Raw genomic sequence first — 19,900 nt, forward strand, 5'->3', positions numbered from 1 at the left:
TCGTCGACGACCACCACCACACCACACCATCCCCCCCCCCCCCCCCCCCCCCCCACCCCACTCACACCCTCGCCACCTCTCTCTACCATGTCGTCTTTCCTCGCCCGTGCTACCGCCGCCATCCGGGCCCGGGTCGGCGTTGCAGGGCCCACCACCGTCGGCCGCGACGCCGCGGGCAATGTCTTCCTCGAAGCCGATGGGCGGCGGTATGTCGAGTTTGCCGAGGCCGACAACCCAGACCCGACCCAGGTCGACCCCATGTGGCAGATGTGGCTCCGCGGCAACCGCCCGGCGCCCACCCCGGACGAGATCGCCGCCCGGGAGGAGGCCCGTGCCACTATGCGCAAGCGCATCAAGGAGGTCCAGGAGCGTGAGGCCCGTGAAGCGCTCGAGACCATCGCAGAGTTTGGCTCCGAGCACGCCGTCGCAGGCATGCCGCGCCCTGCTGCAGCGGCTGCTACTGCCGCTGATGGCGCTGCTGACCCAAAGATGGCCGGTGAGGCCATGCGCCGCGTCGACTCGGACGCCCCGCTCCCACCCACCGGTGCCTCTGGTACAGGCGATGACTTTCAGCCGGGCAAGTGGACGCCTAACAAGACATGATTGTGATTCATTGCAAGGGTACAACGCGTTAATCGCGCCGCGGCGATGCCGGCGGTGTCTCGCGCCGCGGCGACACCGGCGGCGAATCGCGCTCTGACCGCGGCGATGCAGCCGCGGCTGCGGCCGCCGCGGCAATTGACGGCGGCGTCCGGTCGCGCCGTGCCCCAGCCGCTGGCAGCGGTGTCGCGTCACTGGTCGGCGAGTGCTCATCCGCCGCCGAAGTAAATGCCTCGCCACCGGCGCCTGCGCCCGCCGCCGCCAGTGCGCTCGCTGCCGCCTGCTGCTCGGCGATGTGCTCTTGCAGCAACGCGATTTTGGCCTCGAGGGCAGTTTTGCGTGAGATGAGCTCGCCTTCGCGTCCGCGGAGTGTTGCCACCTGCTGCGCCTGCCGCACAAGAACCATCAGCTCTACCTGCCGGATCTTGATCTCCAGCAGCTTCGACTGCACCTGTCGCATCGCAGCCTGCGCCTCGACTTGCCGGATCTGCGATTGCAGGATGCGAATCCGCTGCTCTTGTGCAGCTTGCGCCGAGCTAGACTCGCCGATTGCCCGCGCCCGCCGGCTCGCCGCTCCGCGCGGGGTCTGCCGATCCAGCCGCAGCATCTGCAGCCGCCGCTCCCGCGACCGCGCCACCGACAGCGACGCCACCGTGACTAGGCTCGGCGCCGGCACCCGTGACCCACGCGCAAGAACCTGCGCCCGCCGCTCCGCCTGCCGCGCCGTCTGCACCTCGCGCGACGCCCGCTGCCGCAGCAGCCGCCGCCGCTTCTCCTTGGTCCGCTCCAGCTGCCACAGCAGCCACTCACGCTCCACAAGGTACGCCACCCGCGGCATTGCCGTAAACGCCGACAGCTCGCCCTCCAGATCCAGCTGCCACTTGCGGTGCACCGCCAGACCGTCGCCCGGCACCGTCGGCACCGGAACCAGGTACACCCGTTCCGGCCCGCCGCCGGCGCCCCGGGCCGCCTCACTGCTGCACTCGTCGGCGCCACCGGCTGTCGCACTCGCAGCCATTGCCACCGCCACCGCCCGCGCCTCACCAACATCGCTACCGTCTTCTCCGGCCCCGGTCTCGCTGCCAGTGTCGGCGCCGGTCGTCGCCTTGCCCGCCGCCGCCGCCGCCTGCCACGCCTCCACCCCGAGGACAGCGGCCAGGTACGGCAGCAGCAGGGAGACGTCAATGGTTCCATGCTGCGGCGCAGACGCCCCGCCTACCAGCATCGACGCAGTTGCCATGCTGTCGCCGTCACCGTCACCGTCGCCGTCGTTGTCGCTGTCTCTGTCTCTGCCTATGCCACTTTGCCAGCCGTGCTGTCGCCTTGCCGAACACTGGCGGCTTGGCCTTTGCTCTCCGGCCTGCTGTCCTCGGTCCTGCCTTGCTTGTAAAGCACACGTCCTGTTCACCGCTTGTGCTTTCTCTCTCCCTCTTTCTCTCTCGCTGTCTGGGAACGACAAGTGTGCTCTCTGGCTCTCACCCCCTCGCCCCTCCCCACCGCCACCACAATGTCCCGGCCCGCACTCGCCCCGTGTCTGATGGCTGCATGCGCGCTGCCTCACCGCCCGTCACTCAAAAAAAGGTCCATCGTTGCAAGCTCGCCGCCAGACTTCTCCGCCAGCTGAGACAGACCTCTGCCTTTGCTGTACTTCATCGGGTTTATGTAGATAGGCGGGGCGAGCGTGCGTGCGGTTGCTTTGCCGCTGCTACCGCTGGGCGCTGTCTCGCGGGCGGACAACTTGAAGAAACTCGCCCGTTGACGCACGGTACACTGCGCCGATCTCTGCAAGCTTATCCTCGCGATCACCGACAACGCACACCAGCCTGTCGCGGCCACCGATCATTCGCCGAAGTGCAATCACGAACCTTGCGGCCGGCGCGTCCGGCACTACAATCTCTGACACGTCACCAAACCCGATGTTCAGTGGCTGCGCAGACGTCACTAGACCGCGGAGCATGTTGAGCGAGACTTCGGCGGCCCGCCGCGCCGGCATTTGGCCTGTTGCATCTGCCCGTGTCGCAAGCACCTCAGGCTCTGGCGCCTGCATCAGCGCCGCCCGCGCCCGGTGGCCCCAGGACCGCATCGACTTGCGCGCAGACGCCGCCAGCACGCAGTCGTGCAGGACGTCTGCGAGGGCAAAGACTAGGATGCCGTCCATCGACACTACAAGCACGTGGTCAATCATCCGCCGCTCGCCGGCGTGCGGCCCGGCCTCCATCTTAGCCACAAAGTGCGTCACATACTCGCATCCGTGGTCAACGCACCAGCCCGAGAGCCCGGCCTTGAGAAGCGCCTCTGTCCGGGCCGGCGAGACGTGGACTCGCTTCTGCACCACGTACTGTCCGGTCCCGGTCGAGTTCTTGAGGCCTTCAAAGACCTTGCTGAGCAAGTCAAACGTGCCGTCGATCGACTTGAGCGGGAGCCCCACAAGGCCCTTGCCAGTGCCGAGCATTCCGCCCAGCAGCCACCCGCGTCGCTGCGCGCCGTACCACGGCTGAAGCACCAGTCCCGAGCACCCAGACCACAGCCCGCGCCCAAACTCGAGTGAACCGAGCCCAAAGCCGACAACCACGTTGCGTGGATGCCGCCGCGCCGCCCGTCGCTTCACCGCAATGTATCGGTCATCAAACGTCAGCCGTGCTGCGCTTCGGGCCACCGTCGACGTGATTTTGTACAGCGACATCAGCGCCGCGTCGCTCACGTTCTTGACCAGCGAGTATGTCCCGCGCGCAAGGCCGAAGAAAAACGCCCCAGGCGTGTCGTCCATCACTAGCGCATTAAACGGCAGCCGCACAAAGTCGGTGCACCCCTCACGAATCCGCGCCAGCGCACCCAGCGGGTTGCCGATGACGTCGAGCGAACCCACAAACACCCCCATGTCCGCCAGACCCAGCGTGTTGTCAAAGTACATCTTGCGGAGCGCAGGCACAAGCTCTGCTCTTGAGACAAACCACTGCATCTGCTGACAATGCGCAAGCTCCAGTGGCGCGCCATCCCGAATGATCGGCCAGTCCATGTCGTTGTCTCCCACACACACCATGATTGAGATTGGGAAAATAACCAGCGCGTCGATGTACATCTCATCAGTCTCACTCCGCTGGAGACCCACAGGCAGCGGGTTCTCGTCCACCACGTACCGTGCTCGCCGCACGCTCGGATCCTTCGCCCCGAGTGTCTTCCGCGCTTTGTCTTCGCCGCCAAAGAACGCCCGCATCTCCACGAGCTTGGAGACCAGTCCGCCGTCGATCTTGGCCACGAGTGGGAGGAGGCGAAGACCGCAGTACTCGATTGACCGGAACCCGTCGTCAATCGACCACTCGAACAGCGCCTCCACCATCGACGCGTCCTGCGACCCGATGCCTGCGTGCGAGTCCGCCAGCGCAAGCACCACGTCGTACTCGGCCAGCGGCATCATGTTGTCCACCTGCACGTTTCCGACCGTCAAGTGCGCGTGTTCTTTGCCGCCAGTCATGTGCACCTCGCACCGCACCTCCTCCAGCGACATGTGCACGAGCTCGCCGCCGCTCGCCTCGTCTGCAAGCGTGACTCCAGCAGCAGGCACACGGATGCGGAGTCGCGCAGAGCCTGGGTCGTCGTCGTCGCCACCACCGCCGCCGCCACGAGAGCCGCCGCCGCCGCTTCCCTCCAGGACCACGGCCTTGGTCACACCGCGCATCCGTACCACGTACCTCAGTCGCTGCAGCCCACCGGTGTTGGCGCCTGCCTCTCCTTCGGGCTCGCTGTCGTCGCCGTCGCTTGCCTCGCCGCTTGCCTCACCCTCCCCGCCAAAAAGCAGCGCATCCACGTCGAGTGCGTCCACGCCCACGCCGTGCAGCGCCGCGAGATCGCTCGCGTTGAGACTCATTCGGACAGATCGCCGCGACCGCGTCCGCGTCACGACGCCCCGCGCCGCGTTGCTGCTGCTTGTGCCCGGGATTGAGCCGTAGCCTCTAGCCTCGGATGCCAACGACGTCCACTCTCCGCTACCTTCGAGGTTGACCTCGCCATCGCCAAGCGCCTGGACTGCGAACGGATGCGACCAGTCAAGCGGGAGGAGAAGCCGCACAATTTGGCCATCTACCACGCCCAGCCGTCCGGTCGGCGGATCAGCAATCCGAAACTCGCTGACTGGATCCCATGGCACCGACGTCACTCGCCCCTCGCCCAGCCGCGCCACTTGGATCCGCCGGTGCGAGACCGAGCTCGGCCAATGCAGCGGCTTCATCTCACCGGGAACAAGAACCACCAGCTCCTCGGGCTCCTGTGAGAGGCCAGCTGTCGGCGACCGAGGTCCCAGTGGGAGCGTGTGCGCGTGCCGCCGCACCACGAGCGTCTCCTTGCTCCGGTTGATGATCACCTGCTCCGCGGCCTCGCGCGCTGGGTTGAGCGCCACATGTGAGACAAAGCCGATGTTAGTGACAACCACTTCAAAGGTATGGTACTCGAATCGGCCGTTGCCGCCCAAGGACGCTAGCCGGACCGTCGATGCCTTGGACTCGGCCTCATCGAGTCCGATCCGGACCGAGCCCCAAACGTCACCGCTATCGAGCACCTCGATCGGCCGCTGCAGGCAGTGGTCCAACGCATGCAGTCGATCGCCGGGCTCACCGAGTCCGACCATGACCCGCATCGTCCACTTGGCCACATCACGCGTCTCACCGGCGCCCACTGTCACTCGCGAGCCTCTGGCCTCTGCAAGCGGCACCGTGTCTAGCCGCACTACCCGGTCGAGGTTGTTGATGATTCTCAGCCTTGGCTTCCAGGCCACTGCCCGCGCCGAGCCGTCCAGCACTCGCACCTCTTCAACCACAGAGCATTGTGTGGAGAGGTTCAGGATGCGGGTCGACTCGGAGGTCAGCGCACCCACAGCATGCCACTCGGGCACGCCGGCCTCGCGGACCAGCAGCGACTTTTCCGCCGGCTCTCCACGCCACGAAAATGGGATCTTGCTCCCAGGCTCGAGTGCCAGCACTGCATCGCTCCCGTGCTGCTTCACATCAAGGCTCACCTCGGTATGGTTGACCAGCACATACGGAACCAACACAAAGACCGACCGCGCCCCACAACCGCGCGCGTACCGCTGGTTGACCCGAACACTCAGCTCGAGCTCGGGCTGCGCCGTCACGTCGCGGGTCGACGACCGAACGCCCACAAGAAGCGCTCGTGGGACCTCGAGCGCCACCCCATCCGACCACACGTCGTAGCCCGGCAGCAGCCGGAACGCAAGGCTTCCGGTAGCTTCGACAAACATGGGCCGTGTTTCGTAAGGTGGAAGCTCATCAGAGCCAATCAGCTCTGTACCCACGGTAAACTCGAGTGGGAACGGCGACCGATTGGCGATAACTAGCGGCGGAACCAGCGACGCCGTTTGCTGTGAGCCGCCGGAGCCAAAGCCAAAGACCACAAGGACCGAGAGATCCTGCTGGCTTCCCGATGGGCCGGCTTCTCGTGGCAGCCGCAGCGGCGTTACCGAGCCCGGCCTGCCAAACGCAAATGGCGCCGACCATGCGTCTGCGCCGTGGAGCTGGACCTGCCACGAGGCCTGGGTCCAGTTCTCGTCGTGGCACATCGCTACTGACGCTCCTGCTTCCACGTGCCGCGCTCGCCCAGCTTCAGGCCCTCCCACGCACCGGATGGTGACCCGGAATGGCGTGTCGTTGACCAGTGCATGCGCGCATGTCAGCCGGACAATCTTCTTCAGTCCCCGCGCTTCGACAGAGGCTATGACTCCGCGCGTGAGCGGGACCTCTTGCCATGTCGCCAGCTGCGCCGCCGACGAGGTCAACGAGAGCGAAGACGACGATGCCGCCACCGACGAAAGCGGTGAAAACGACGAGACTAGCGGATCTGCAAAGCCCAACCGTGCCGCCGATGCCGTGTTGATGCCCTTGTGAAGAATCACCGTCGATGAGCCGGCCGACGCCAGTGCCAGCGGATGCGCCGTCTGCCAGCCGGTCTCCCACTCGAGGTCCAGTGCCTTGGGCAAGTACGGGTTGGCGAAAGCAAAGACCGTCGAGCTCGACGGCCCGACTCGGACTGTCTGCTTGGACCGCGTCTGGCCAAACGTGACAGCTGTCTCAGTCTCATTGATCAGCACGTACTCGAGGTGTGAGAGCATGTCATTTGACATGGCTGCCTCTTCGCGCGAGAACAGCGCCACGTACTCGGTCATCTGCCGCAGAATCTCCTTGGTGAGGGTCACCTCGACGGCTGTCAGTGCCACAAGCTCAGCTTCGAAGCGCGACCGCTTTGAGTTCACCGTCCACGGCAGAACCCGACCGTTGATCCCCATCACAAACGGATGGATGACTGTCTCTGGAATGGTAAAATTGACGTTGTTGACCATGACCTCGAGCTGGCCCACAGCCTCAAACTCGGCATCGCCCTCCTGCGGAATCGACGCCATACCCGACGCCTCGTCGGCGTACACATAGAAGAGCACAACCTGGTCGGCGTAGTCCGAGACAACGCTCACGTCCAGCGCCTTGATTCCGACCTTGATCTCCTTGGGCACAAAAAGTTCGTCGCGATCTCTGCTGGTGTCCGCCATCGCTGTGCTGGCGGCCACCGGCCGCGTCCGTGCTTCGCCGAGCTCGGTTGCGTACCGGTCCACAATCCGCCAGCACACCAGCGACTTGCGGACAGAAATCTCCGCCACAATCGGCTCGGCCTCGGCGGTGATGGCCATGAATGGTGTGCCGAGCAGGCCCTGCGCCTTGTACGAAGACGAGACCCGTGTGGAGAACGGCTGAATGACTAGCACGTTTTGCGAGACGCGCAGTGTCGCTGGATCTGCCGTCACAAGCCGAACAAGCGCCGCTCCAACAAACGCATCGGTCTGGTTGACCGAGAGGTCGTACGCGCACGCATTGTTCTCGTTCGACACAAACATCGTCTGAGTCGCAAGCTCGAGCACCGACGTCTGGCTTCCCACTGACGTCTCCTGCAGGACCAGCGACGGGTCGCGGACCACAGCCTTGAGTAGGATCTTGTTGCGACGAAATTCGGCCCACGGACTCGGCTCTGCCGACGGCTCCGAGTCGAGGCGGACACGCGATGCGGGGAGACTGTCGCTCGACGCGCCCGCGCTTGACGGCCCTGCGACGACAGCCACCATCTGCTCGCTGACCGCTGCAGCGGCTGCCGCCTGCACCTGCGCCTCTTGCAGCGTTCGTTGAGCTGTCGGAAGGTCGAGGACCGTGCCCCGACCAAGCATTGCCGTCATTGACCGCTGCATCCGAAGGTAGCGCCGCCGCACAGCCTGTTGCGCACCGAGGGCGGAGAAGAACGTGGTAATGCCGTCCACCACCTGTGGTGCGTAAAGGCCGATCAGCGGGGCCACGTCCATGTTCCACCGCCGCCGCGCAACGTGTCGCTCTGCCGTTGTCGACCACTCGTACACGCCCTGCGAGGAAAAGGTGATCGAGTCGGTCGCTTCGGCCTGCGATGCCCGCGAGCTGGTCTCATACACCGACACAACCGTTGCGAGCAGGGCCACGCCATGGTCGGTCTCGTGGCTCCCGGGCGCGGGACGCTCTAGCGCGCGTGCAACAGAGCCCGATGCTGCCGAGCTGCAAGCGTGCGATCTGGGCAGTGGTGTACAAGGCAGTTCTGAAGACGATGACGATGACTCGAGATCAAGCTCGGTTGCAGCGCCCGAGTCGGAGTATGAGACTGAGTCCAAGTCTGAGCTCGAGCTCGAGCTCGAGCTCGAGCTTGAGACTGTGGTTGAGGTGGCTGCGGATACTGACGAGCGCACGGCCGAGTCGGTCATTGACGTGAGTCCGTCGTCGCTATCGAGAGGCAGTGGCGACGGTTGACCAATCACTGCCGACAAGTCCAAGACCAACTTGCCACTGGCAGTGCTGGGCAAGATCGAAGGCCGCGATTGCGTGCCCGGCGACGGTGAGGCCAGAAACGAGACACCGATCTGGCCAGGCGAGTCGAGCTCGTCGGCATCAAACCAGCCATTGGCAAGCCCAACTCGTGGCGTTGTGCCGGCTGCAGAGTCAGCCAACGGTGGGGATGGCGCGTGGCTCATGGTTGGCGTCCGCCACGACGCACTGCGCGGCGTCTGCCGGTCAGACTCCCGCCCGGCCGGCATGCGCGAGGCTGCAAAGCCCTGTGCGAGATCCTTGGGCATGAGCACGGTTGTGCCGGTCCCATCACGGACGACAAGCTCACTTGCCACCATCTGGTAGTCCCACCCCGGCTTGAGGCTCCCGTCGACCGAGCTGACCGAGTCGGCCAGAGCAAGGCGGAGATTCTCGACCAAAAACGTGGTGAGCGGCGGGGCATGGAGGCCTGCGGCCGGATCGGCGAGGGTGAGCGCCAGCGCCCCAAGCGTCAAGTGTACGCTTCGGGTGTTGCCGACATGGCGCGGCGGAGAGGTCGACGATGCCTGCTGCGGCAGCGGCGGGAGCGGGCGGGCAGCGCGCGCGACGTCGCCAAAGGTCCGCCGGTTGGAGACACGCTGCGGAAGGCACGTGCGAAACGCGCTTGGTTTTCAGCAGAGTTGATAAGGAGGACCAGCTGCTCACGCGAGAGCGAGAGCTGGACCTCGGGCATGACGACGGACCACTGCGAGACCCAGGCTTCGAGCGCAGGATCAAGCCAGCGGAGCGAGGCGACAGCAGCGTCGGTCGGGGCCGCTAGCGGCGAGCGGTGCAGCACGCCATGCTCGTAGACAAAAGCCGAGATGGCCGCACCGCGCCAGGCGGTTGAGACCAGCTCGCGGTTGAGGTCCAGCCCGCGGCGGCTGACATCAACTTGCTCAACAACTACAGGAACACACTCGACGGTCTCGGGAGTCTCTACAACGAGCAGCTCGCACGAAGTGAGCCGCACGTCGTAGTTGGCGCCCGAGACAAACTGGCGGACGTCAAGTCGGGCGTCACGGGCGAGAATGAGGTCGGCAAGCGCGTCTACCACCGACGCAGCCTGCTCCTGGGCAGCGGCGGATGCCGATGAGCCGGAGAGCGAGCCATTGGCAAAGGCGACAATGTCTGCCATGGCTGGTAGGAGTAGACAGACGCGGACGCCGTCGAGCCTGACCCAGGCCGCGTCAAAGGCAATCTTAGAGTAGGCCGGCGAGAGCCAGTCAAAGGCTTGTGCGCCGAGTGGCGACGCTGGTGGGATGGCCATGATGTCGGAGAACTGGGTGCAGAACGACTCTGGCCCGAGCTGGAGCGCCGGCGGCATGTTGACTCGCAGGTGCTCGAGTCTGACCACCAAGTTGGCCTGCTGTCTTCCGCTGGAGGTGCTGACGTGTGCAGGCAGGCCGAAGACCGGCGCCGCCGATGCCATCGGCGTGACTAGAGAGGCAAACGGTGAGGCCGAGTGCTTAGGTGAGTGGACGTCAAAGGTCTCAACCTGAGCCTTGAGGACCAGCATGGCGATGTGCGTTTCGGCGACGACCTGGCAGCCTGCAGCCGAAAAGACCGCGAGGGTGACTGGCGGCATGCCGGGCTCGTCATGGAGGAGCGAGATCGCCGCCGACTCGCAGTGAGTCGAGAGGAGGGAGACCATCGGAATGTCGGTGAAGATGTCCTCGTCAAGATCAAGGGTGTCGAGCAGGAGAGTATGAGTGGTGGAGTCGGACTGCGGCGGCGCCTCAGCAAAGGTCCGCCACAGATAGCGGAGGCGCCCGGCAAAGGCAGACGACTCGACGCGGGTGTGAAACAGAATGCGTTGCTCCATGACCGACTGTAGGTAGGCGTAGTGATGCTGGGTGAGGCTCAGTGCCACATCCGAGAGCGAGAGCCACAGCTCCAGCTGCGGCAGGTCGGTGCGGCTCTCATCGTCGCCAACGAACCACTCGTGGAAGGCGAGGTCGACAACGACGTTGAGCGGCGGGAGGGCAAGCCACGGCTCGACGGCGCTAGGGTGGCGGACATCGGTGACGGCGAGAGCGACGTTTTTGCACTGAAGCTGGAATCGCTGGACGTGCTGCGGCGGGAGGGTGTCGAGGGCATGTGCGAGGGCAAAGGTCGAGGTGATGTCGGTGTCTGCGACCGGAAAGACACCCGCGGGCGCGACAAACAGTGGGTTCGAGCCAAACACCGAAGGTGGCGGCACTGATGGCGCGACAGTAGCCAGGACAATGTTGTCGGCAGAGAGTCGCCAGGCCTGAGCCGAGAGCACCATCGGGCCGACGTAACCGTTGTACGGCGGGAGGGCGATCGACGGCGAGCGGAGCTCAAAGGTGCAGAGCATGTCGTCGTAGAGAACCGACTCGACGAGCGAGTCGACGCGCTGGGCAAGGCGCTCGGCAGGGACAAGGGCAGAGAGGACCTGCGACGCCGGAGTTACCGTGCTTGCGACTCGACGCAGGAGCTCGCGGTCGTAGACGGCATCAAAGGCGAGGATGCGCCCAGTGAGCTCGCGGCCAAAGACGACATCCGACTCGGCGCGAGTGTCGAGTTTGAGATGGCGCGGGATGTGGCGGATGACGTACTTGAGCTTGAGCAACGGCGGCCCTCCGCGGGTGCCCGGGTGTTGTGCGGCGAGTTCAGCCGCCGACGCCGACGAGGCAACCTGGCTTGTGGGCGAGAGGGCGGTGGTGTAGCTGGGATGCTTGGTCGGAGGCGCATTGAGCTCGCGGCAGACAAGCGACTGCATCGAGACCTGCAGCTCAGACTGAGTAAACTTGAGATTTTGCATGCCGTCGGCCGCCGCCGCCACTGACTCGGGATCGAGGGCGAGCCGGCTGAGAAGCTCGGATGGGAGCGGGAGATTGGGGATGAACGAGATGGTGGGATTGACAAAGACGGCCTCGAAAAACGCGGCTGCCGGCGACTCTGGCTCGAGCAGCTGGACCACCAGCGAGTCGACTTGAAGCGAGATGAGGTTGTGCTGAATGTCTTCGGCAGGAGTAAACTCGATCTCCAGGTCTGCGTCGCCGGTGAGCGAGAGCTCGGCAGCTGACGGCGTTGCAGCGGCCGACTGCGAGGTCATGGACGCAAGCGAGGCCATTGAGGAGCCCGATGAGTCCGAGGCAATCGACGAGACATCGTCGATCTCGCGAGGCTCTGACGGCGCAGTGAGCTGGGCAAGCGCCTCTTGGGTGAGTGGGTCGAACGCTGGTGCCGACGTTGAATCGGAAGCCGGCTCGGTGAGTGACGCTGGGCCGTGAGCCTTTTTGCGGTTGACAATCCGGCGAAGGCGCGAGCCCCATCCCTTGCCCTTGCCCTTGCCCTTGCCTGCTTCCTCGACCTCGGGAGATGTGGAAAATGCGGACGCCGGCGGTGGCGGGAGGCTGCGGGGCGGGCGGGATCGCGGTGGGATGGCAGGCGGCGCCTGGGCGGGAGCTCGCTCCGACTCGGGAGTCTTGGCGGGAGGCAGCGTAGGAGCGGCAGCGAGCGCATCTTGGATGCCAACAACAGTGTGGGCGATGTCCAGGAGATGGCTCTGGTTGACGGCAACGACGACGCGGCGGGAGTCGATGAGAAAGGCGAGATGCGCCTTGACTGGGAGATTGTCACGGGCATCGGCAAACTTGCCGGTAAAGTGGATGGCGAGCGGGATGTTGTCGAGGAGGCGGACAATTGGGGGAGCAAGCTCTGCTTTCGGCACGCAGGTGGGGACCAGATCGAGGGTGACGGCAGCGGCGTTGAGGGCCTTGTACAAGAGCACGACCGACGAGTTCTTGTTCACCTTGCGCGACTCGCGGAGATCCACGACTTCAAAGTCTGGGTTCGTCGACGCAAGCACTACGTCTTCCAGCGAGAGAGCAAACATGTTGGGAGCGCCGCTGGTGGCGAGCGTGATGAGGCCTGTGGCAAGGCGGAAGGAGATGCCGTCAATGACCTTGTTGATAAAGCCGCGCTTACCCTTGCCCTTGCTCTTATCTTTCTCTCTTTCCTTTTTCTTCTTCTTCTTCTTCTTCTTTGTCTTGTCATCATCGCGGACGTCCTCGCCTGTGCTACTCGATGGCAGTATCGGCACAGCAGCTTCGCGCAGATCGATGCGGACGTGGCCGAGGTCAAAGACGACTGGGTCAGTCTTGAGACGCTTCCACGGCACGATGACTTTGATGGCCGATGAAGCAGCATTGGCAATGGCTAGCTGCGGAGGTAGGTTGAGGAGGGCAGCAACAGCATCAGGCTTGAGCTCTACAAAAGTGTGCCCGTGTGTGAGTGGAGCCGCAAGCATGATCAGAGGCGAAGCAGGAGAGGGGAAGGAAGGGCGGCCGTACGGACGTCACGGATCTCCCAGTTGACCATGCGGTCGGAGGAGTAGTCAACAATGTATGCCTCTAGCCGTGAGCGCAGTGCGCGCTTGACTAGGGCCTCCATGGCCCTCTGTCTGGGTGTGTGGTGTGTGGAGAGTGGGGTGGTTGGAGTGGTGCGCGACACGTGCGAGTTGGTCGAGTGGCACGAGCGAGGGTGTCATCATGCACGGGGTGGGACGGGCGGTTTACTGCTCATCGGGGGTGCGGGAGGATGATGTGGGCGGCGGTGGGCCGAGGGAGAGGTCCAAAAACATGCCGTTGTCGATGGGAATATGGTAGCCGGGGCCAGACCACGAGTAGGGGATGGGATCGGCCGACGGCGGACGGGCGACGAGCGATCCTGCGACCGAGTGCACCAGTGCAGCTTCGAGAGGCAGGATCGGGACCGGAACCTCGTCTTGGGACCGTCCGGAGAGAATATCGTCGAGAAGAGCGCGCATCTCGGCCTTGGTCCGTGGCTTGAGATCGAGGAGCCAGCCGGCAGAGATGAGGTCGACAAGCAGGCCCGGCGCAGGCGCGGCCAGGCCCTTTGCGGCGCGGCGCTCTGCGGCCGTCACCGGGATGCCATCGATGGACCGCAGCTGCCAGCCAAAGGCCAGCAGAGTCATGGTCCGGAAGTGGACATGGGAAGCGATGGGGTTGCGAGCCAGCAGGACCGACTTGAGCCGCGGCTGCGGGCGGGCGCCGGCTAGCGACGTCAGCTCGTTGCCTGAGACGTCCAACTCCTCCAGCACCGGCTGGACACCGAGACCGGCGAGCGAGGTCAGCGCGTTGTCGGAGAGGTACAGGTGCTTGAGATCGGGCAGCGGCGGCATGCCTTGTAGCGAGCATACACCCGATGATGCTAATGCCAGCGCCTGTGGAGGGGGTGAGTGGAGGGGTGGGGGAAGGGGGGGCGGGTGGGGGAGGGGGTGGGCATAGGGATGGAGCGTACGCCGAGGCCGACGCACGGGTTGAGCTCGGCGTAGGAGCGGAGGCGGCGAGATGCCATGCTGAGTGTATGCGTGTGTGTGAGAAAGTGTGTGTGTGGCTGCTTGTGAACGTGAGTGGTGAGGTGTCGGCTGGCGCGCGGGCGTGGCCGACAGGCGCGGTTGTGTGAGTTTATACGATGGCTGTGCAAAGCAGGTTCGTTGGCAGAATCACTCGGCGATGGAGCCGCGCTGGATGAGCTCAACCTTGTAGCCGTCGGGATCGACGACGAAAGCGATGGTCTTCATCTGGCCGTCTTGGGGACGCTTGGCAAAGGGCACGCCGGCGGCGTCGAGGGCATCACAGGTAGCAACAAGGTCGTCGACGATAAAGCCAGTGTGGCCAAAGGCGTACTTTGAGGCGTCGCCGGGCTGGTAGGTAAAGTCGGCGTCCGACTCGGTCCCGTGGTTCCAGGTCAGCTCGAGGACGGGCGACCAGAGGGTCTTCATAAAGTCAAACGCGGCCTGGGACGACGGATCGAGATCGGCGGGGAGGCGGGCGAGTTCGGCGTCGGAGAGGTGGGCCAGAAAGTAGAGCGAGAAAGCCGCGTCAGGAAAGTGCTTCTCGGCGATGAGCTGCATGCCAAAGACATGGCCATAGAAGGCGAGCGAAGCTGCCGGGTCCTTGACGCGGATCATGGTCTGCGAGAGGTTGACGAGACCCTTGCCGGCCGACGGGGCGTCCTCGGCGCGCTTGATGATCTCGATCCAGTAGCCGTCCGGATCGAGGGCAAAGGCGAGACCCTTCATCCGCCCGCCGTCGGGCTTCTTCTGGAACTGGACGCCGGCGGCCTCGAGCTCGGCGCACTTTGCGTAGACATCGTCGACAAAGACGGCAATGTGGCCAAAGCCGCGGTTCGGCTCAATGTTTCCCGAGTGGTAGAGGCCCGGCTGCGGGCCGTTTTCCTCTGATCCGTGGTTGTGCGTCAGCTCAAGGGTGGTGACGTTGGTGGAGAAGAGCCACGAGTGGGCAGCGTCCGAGCCGGGCTCGCCATCGGGCCCGGCCTGGCCTTCCTCGAGGGTGGCCAGAAAGTAGACGGTGAAGCTCCACTGCGGAAAGTCGTACTTGTCGACAAGGGTAAAGCCGTAGTGGGTGGTGTAGTGCTCGATCGAGGCCACAGGGTCCGAGACCCGGAGCATGGTCTGCTGCCAGAACGGCTTGTTGCTCGCCACGGTCGCCACCGCCGCGGCGTCGTAGCTCGAGTTGGCGATGAGCTCACTCGCAGGTGCCATAGAGGTGCTCATGTTGATTGAGTAGGGTAGTCAAAGTGTGGGACCGGAGTTGGGTGGTGGATGTCGATGACCGGTACGTCTGGGGTAGCGGCTGGCAGGTACTCTGCTGTCTGTGTCTCGGGTCGCTCAAGAGGCGGCGCAAACCGGGAAGACCGGCGGCCTTTTTGATGATTCGCCGTCATCTTTACCTTCCTTTGCTGGTTTCCCCTCCGTGCCACACGCCGCGGGGTCGGATGCGCTGTGTAGGAGAATGGCAGAGGCGGAGAAGGGCGGGGAGAGGTTGAGTCGAGAGCGGGTAGGTGTGCATGTGTGTGTGTGTAGGGTGTGTGTGACTTGTACCGAGGGAGGGCGGCATGGTTGCTGTCGTGCCTGTCCGGACAGGTGCGGGGCTTGGTGCGGGCCGAGGTGGACCGGTTTGGGCCGGGCCGTCCGATGGCAGCGGTCGGCAAGCGGCGGCCGACTCTTGGCGGGCTGAGGCGACGTGGCACGATGTGGGGAGGGGAGGGGGAGCGGATCGTGCGTAGAGAGCGCGCGCTTTGAGTACTTGTCTTGCTCTGGGCACGACAACGATGGCGCCTCGAACGCGGAGCAGGAGTAGGAAGGGTGAGGAGAGCTCAGGGGCCGCAGGAGCCGGCTTGGCCGGTGGCAGCGGCGGCGGTGTGGATGGGCAGCGGGCTGGGGCTGCGGCGCGGGAGGCTGGGACTGCGGAGAAGGAGAAGGTTGTTGCGGGCAAGTTCCAGCTGTTCCCGCCGCCGCCAGTGGGCCATGTTGTGTCTGAGATTGTGTCGCCGACGTACGAGCTTGTGGAGTATGGTGAGGCGCCTGCGGTGCTGCAGTACAACAAGTTTGTGGAGACTGGGTACCGTGCGCATCTGAGCACAGCGCAGGCGCTGGCCTCGTTTTGGCATCTGCACAACGAGTCGATGAACGTGTGGACGCACGGTGGTGGCTTTGTCTTCTTCCTCGTACTCTTCATCCAGGGGTGGACCTCGTTTGGGTTTGTGGATCCCATCGAGTATCTGCTGTGGACGTGCCAGACGTCGTCGGCGCTGATCTGCTTCTTCTTCTCGGTCTCGTACCATCTGTTCCAGTGCCACGGCGAGTGCTCGCTGACGTCGTACAAGGCGTGGCTCTCTTACGACTTGTGGGGTATCCTGTACGCGTACGTGGCGTCGTCGATCCGGCGGGTTTTCTACGCCCTCCACTGCTACCCGCGCCTCCGCAACCTGTGCCTCATTGTCACGCTCGTCTTTGCCGCCGGCGTGCTGGTCACGGCGGTGACCGGCGCTCTGCTGGCCTCCCCCAAGATGCGGGTTGCCATCTTTGGCGCGCTCATGGTTGCTGCCAACCTCTCGACTGTCTTCTCGCTGTATCTCTCGGCCGGCTCGGCCGAGGCGCGGCAGCTGCACATCCTCGCCATTGTGCTGCAGGTAGTGGGCGGAACAATCAACGCGACCCGCATGCCCGAGCGCATCCTCCCATCGTGGATCCGGCGCTCGTTCACCGACTACTATTTCAACTCGCACGCCATCATGCACGTCGTTGTCGGCACCTCGGTCTACTGCACGTGGATTGGGTGCAATGCTGACTGGCAGTGGGCGATGCACTCCGACGCGCCGTGCGCTGGCGTCGTGTAGGCGAACAACAAACAATGGCCTCGTGCGGCACTTGACATGCGTTTGCTTGGAAAGGTTTGTGACGGGGCGGGGAGGGGGGATGGAGGGGAAGAAAGAGAAGCGAGTCGCCGCATCGAAGCACATTAAGCGGACTTGGCCTTCTTGGCCTTCTTGGCCTTGCCGGCGTTGACGCGCAGGTAGTTGCCGAAGAGAACAAGGAGCGAAACCATGTAGATGGCAAGGAGCTGAAGGAGCCAGGTCGGGCCGCGGACCGGATCCATCTTGAGGATGTAGACATCGTAGATGCCCTGGACCATGTTGGCCATAAACTGGAGCATCTGGAACTTGGTAATGTAGAACTTCCACGGGACTTCGATCTTGAAAACACGAGCAAGGTAGTACGAGTACATGACGACGTGGACAAACGAGTTGAGGATGATGGAGAAGTACGCCTCGCCAGCCGGGTAGGAGAAGGTCACGATGCACCAGACGAGCGCAATGCTGAAGTGGTGGTACATGTGGAGGAACGAGACCTGGCGGTTGTTCTTCTTCAGCACCATGATGACCGTGTCGAGCATCTCCGGGAACTTGGACATGTAGAAGACCCAGACGATCTTGGCCATGCCGTGCTCGGCGGACGAGTCGAGCGCGTAGTTACCGAACAGGCCGTACTTGAGCGAGACCGCCTGGTACACAGTCTCAATGCACATGTATGCCGAGATGAGAACCATCGCCGTGTTGTGGATGATGGAGAAGGTGTAAAGCTTGAACGGCTGGAACTGCGACATGATGACCTGGCCAACCTTGATGACCACGACGTAGGCCATGAGGACAAGGATAACCCGGAACCAGTTGAGGAACGGCAGGTCGAGCTCCTCCACGTAGTGGTGCTTCGACGAGAAGATCCAGTTGATGAAATCCATCGCCTGCGGCGCGTTGTCCGTCAGCAGGCCCTTGAACGACGTCTGTCCACCCCCCCACACACCCACCGTCGAAACACGCGCGCCCATCCCGCGTCAGTCACCGTCTGCCACCACCTGGCCCCACCACCGGCCTCTCCACCCTGCACTCGCCCAAGTCACTGCCTCCCGACACGCCCTTCTACTGCAGCAAGCGACCCTTCACTCCTCCTCTCCCTCCACCACCCTCCACGCGCTTAGAGGGGAGGGAGGAGGCGAGGGAGCGCCGGGTGCCACCATGCGACCTGCGTGTGTGGATGGCGAGGAAAACGCAGGCAGGGTTGCGGGGGGGGGGGGGGGGGGGGGGAAGAGGGGCTGGGGCTAGGCATGGCAGTCTTGTGCACTTGTGGGCTACGTACCTCCCAGTTGTCGACAACGGCAGTGACGCCGGCATCGGTGAGAAAGTCGCCTGCGGTGCGGACACCAGCAATGAGGGCATCGGAAACAGGCTCAAACAGCGGCATGGTTTGCGGTGTGAGTCGAGTGGTGGCGTGGAGCGAGGCAGTTGACCGTTTGGCTCGTTTGCTCTTGTTGGGGCAGCGGCGGGCAAATGAATCGATGCTACCACGACGGCAACGCGGTTCGCTACTGCGGGGTAGGCGGGGGCGAGGCCGAGGTAGTGGCCAAGGTTGATGGCTGCTGCTCCTGCTGGCGGATGAGGGTCTCGCGGGTGAAGCACTCGTTGTGGTAGGCGCCCTCGGCCAGGGCGAGGCGCGGATCGATCGGCGAGCCGGTGGTGGCGACGGTGAGGAGGCGCGGGGCGAGGAGGCGGCCTTGGCGGGCGCGATCGACGCGGAAGGGACGGAAGACCGGCGGCATGGGCCCCCCGGCATCGCCGCGGGCGATGCGGACCAGAGCGCCGCACACGGTGCAGGGCGTGGAGTAGAGCCGCGCGTACGAGTGGAGCCAGACAAGGAGCGGTGGGAGCGGCGCAGCGGGGTAGGCCGAGACAAAGTAGAGGTGGGCGGCGCGGACGTGGACCTCGATGGCGTCGAGGACCGGATCGCACGCGCCAGGTGCAAGCGGCGGGGCGTGGCGCGGGCGGCTGAGCGAGATCAGCGCAGGAATGAGGGTGTCCGACTCGGCAAGGCCGACAGCGCCGGAAAAGGTGATGCAAACCTGGAAGACATGTGGCAGCTCGAGCGTCAGCCGCGCCAGTCGCGACGAGAGCTCCAGCGGATGATATTTCCAGCTGACAATGCGGAACGAGGGCGCTGCCGATGCCATGACCCCCACCAGCTTGGCCGGGAGGCCCGACCGCGAAGGCGAGCCGGAGCCGAGGGGCTTGCGCCGCTTCGACGGGTGCGACGCCGGCGTGATGGCGTAGACCCGCGGTCGCTTGCGGGATGTCTTGGGCTCGAGCAGGCCCGGGAAGAGCTTGCGCGCGGCGTCAGTGTAGCCGACGGCAGCGGCGCGCGATCTTGCCCGCGACGCCGCCGACGCCGCCGTCACCATGTCTGCGAGTAGCGCGTCAAGCGCTGGCGGCGCAGCATCGAGAGCCGACGCCGCTGCTGCGGGTGTCAGCGCCAGCGGCAGCGCCGCAACCGCGTTCCGCAAGCTGCGCAGCCTTCCGAGAGCGTCGACAAGTGCGTCGTGCGCCTTGCGAAGCGCCGCAGGCCGCCGCGCCGCAATCTGTCCACTCTGCAAACGCCCAGAGCCACCGACTGCGGCGCCATCCTCGCCATCCTCGCCCGCCTTGGTGGCTACAGAAGCTTGCCCGGTGTCTTGCGTCGGCATGGCCAGTAGCTCGACCACGGTCGAGGCCGCCGAGCGGATGGCGGTGGCAGACGCGGCCAGGTCGGCCAAGTCCGCCCGGGCCGCGAGCAAGGTCTCCGTCGACTCAGCCGCCAGTGCCGGCTGCGCAGGCGGCAGAGCCGTGGCCGACATTGGCAAGTTACCCCCCAGCGGCGACAATGCGGCCGAGCCGCCTGCTGAGGGCACCGTCGACGGGCCGCGCGGCGCCACCAGCGGTGCCAGCTCCAGCTCCATCGACCGCGACGCCATGGCCATGAATGCGTGTGTGTGTGTGGTGTGTGTGTGTGTGTGGTGTGTGGGGTGTGTGGGGTGTAGGGTGTGAGGGGTGGGGCGGCGAGAAGTGTGGCTTTGGCTGTGGCGCTGGCGCTGGCGCTGGCTGTGGCTGTGTCGCCGTCTGCCTAGCTCCGCTCCTCGTCGGCGGTCGGCGGTCAGCTGTGGGCGACGGGCGACGGGCGACGGGCGACGGGGCGACGGGCGGGCCAGCCAACTACGCCCCACTCTGTCACAAGCTCTAACCCATTCGACCCCCCCCCCCCC

The 19,900-nt window shown here is 64.7% G+C and overlaps 9 protein-coding genes across 9 annotated transcripts in view; 2 read left to right on the forward strand and 7 right to left on the reverse strand.

Moving 5' to 3' along the window:
• AMSG_04002 (uncharacterized protein) overlaps nucleotides 1–30 on the reverse strand; it is a gene marked incomplete at its 5' end in the record, with an annotated part of 1,271 nt that extends 1,241 nt beyond the window's left edge. Inside the window, one exon of the mRNA XM_013903799.1 lies at nucleotides 28–30. Within this exon, the coding sequence (XP_013759253.1) occupies nucleotides 28–30 (3 nt within the window). The remainder of the gene's footprint in view (nucleotides 1–27) is intronic.
• Nucleotides 31–87: 57 nt separating this feature from the next.
• Nucleotides 88–603, forward strand: AMSG_04003 (uncharacterized protein; the record flags this gene model as incomplete). The annotated part of the gene is made up of 1 exon (XM_013903800.1): nucleotides 88–603. The coding sequence occupies one exon, from the start codon at nucleotides 88–90 to the stop codon at nucleotides 601–603; it is 516 nt and encodes a 171-aa protein (XP_013759254.1).
• On the reverse strand, nucleotides 596–2,058 carry AMSG_04004 (uncharacterized protein). The gene has a single exon (XM_013903801.1). It carries the CDS (start codon nucleotides 1,838–1,840, stop codon nucleotides 632–634), a length of 1,209 nt encoding a protein of 402 aa, XP_013759255.1. The 5' UTR covers nucleotides 1,841–2,058; the 3' UTR covers nucleotides 596–631.
• Nucleotides 2,059–2,238: 180 nt separating this feature from the next.
• On the reverse strand, nucleotides 2,239–12,896 carry AMSG_04005 (uncharacterized protein; the record flags this gene model as incomplete). Its single annotated transcript, XM_013903802.1, has 3 exons — nucleotides 2,239–9,073; nucleotides 9,130–12,713; nucleotides 12,797–12,896. The coding sequence occupies 3 exons, from the start codon at nucleotides 12,894–12,896 to the stop codon at nucleotides 2,306–2,308; spliced, it is 10,452 nt and encodes a 3,483-aa protein (XP_013759256.1). The 3' UTR covers nucleotides 2,239–2,305.
• Nucleotides 12,897–13,003: 107 nt separating this feature from the next.
• Nucleotides 13,004–13,823, reverse strand: AMSG_04006 (uncharacterized protein; the record flags this gene model as incomplete). Its single annotated transcript, XM_013903803.1, has 2 exons — nucleotides 13,004–13,689; nucleotides 13,767–13,823. The coding sequence occupies 2 exons, from the start codon at nucleotides 13,821–13,823 to the stop codon at nucleotides 13,018–13,020; spliced, it is 729 nt and encodes a 242-aa protein (XP_013759257.1). The 3' UTR covers nucleotides 13,004–13,017.
• A 93-nt stretch (nucleotides 13,824–13,916) lies between these two features.
• Nucleotides 13,917–15,405, reverse strand: AMSG_04007 (lactoylglutathione lyase). The gene has a single exon (XM_013903804.1). It carries the CDS (start codon nucleotides 15,043–15,045, stop codon nucleotides 13,972–13,974), a length of 1,074 nt encoding a protein of 357 aa, XP_013759258.1. The 5' UTR covers nucleotides 15,046–15,405; the 3' UTR covers nucleotides 13,917–13,971.
• A 130-nt stretch (nucleotides 15,406–15,535) lies between these two features.
• AMSG_04008 (progestin and adipoQ receptor family member 4) lies at nucleotides 15,536–16,707 on the forward strand. The gene has a single exon (XM_013903805.1). The coding sequence runs from the start codon at nucleotides 15,603–15,605 to the stop codon at nucleotides 16,668–16,670; it is 1,068 nt and encodes a 355-aa protein (XP_013759259.1). The 5' UTR covers nucleotides 15,536–15,602; the 3' UTR covers nucleotides 16,671–16,707.
• AMSG_04009 (polyunsaturated fatty acid elongation enzyme) lies at nucleotides 16,697–18,085 on the reverse strand. Its single transcript, XM_013903806.1, has 2 exons — nucleotides 17,968–18,085; nucleotides 16,697–17,614 (listed from the first exon to the last, which is right to left on the reverse strand). The coding sequence occupies exons 1-2, from the start codon at nucleotides 18,070–18,072 to the stop codon at nucleotides 16,793–16,795; spliced, it is 927 nt and encodes a 308-aa protein (XP_013759260.1). The 5' UTR covers nucleotides 18,073–18,085; the 3' UTR covers nucleotides 16,697–16,792.
• Nucleotides 18,086–18,193: 108 nt separating this feature from the next.
• Nucleotides 18,194–19,618, reverse strand: AMSG_04010 (uncharacterized protein; the record flags this gene model as incomplete). The annotated part of the gene is made up of 1 exon (XM_013903807.1): nucleotides 18,194–19,618. One exon carries the CDS (start codon nucleotides 19,616–19,618, stop codon nucleotides 18,194–18,196), a length of 1,425 nt encoding a protein of 474 aa, XP_013759261.1.
• Nucleotides 19,619–19,900: the final 282 nt, after the last annotated feature.

Source organism: Thecamonas trahens (genome assembly GCF_000142905.1).
Source record: "Thecamonas trahens ATCC 50062 unplaced genomic scaffold supercont1.16, whole genome shotgun sequence".
In the NCBI taxonomy this organism is placed as follows: Eukaryota; order Apusomonadida; family Apusomonadidae; genus Thecamonas; species Thecamonas trahens.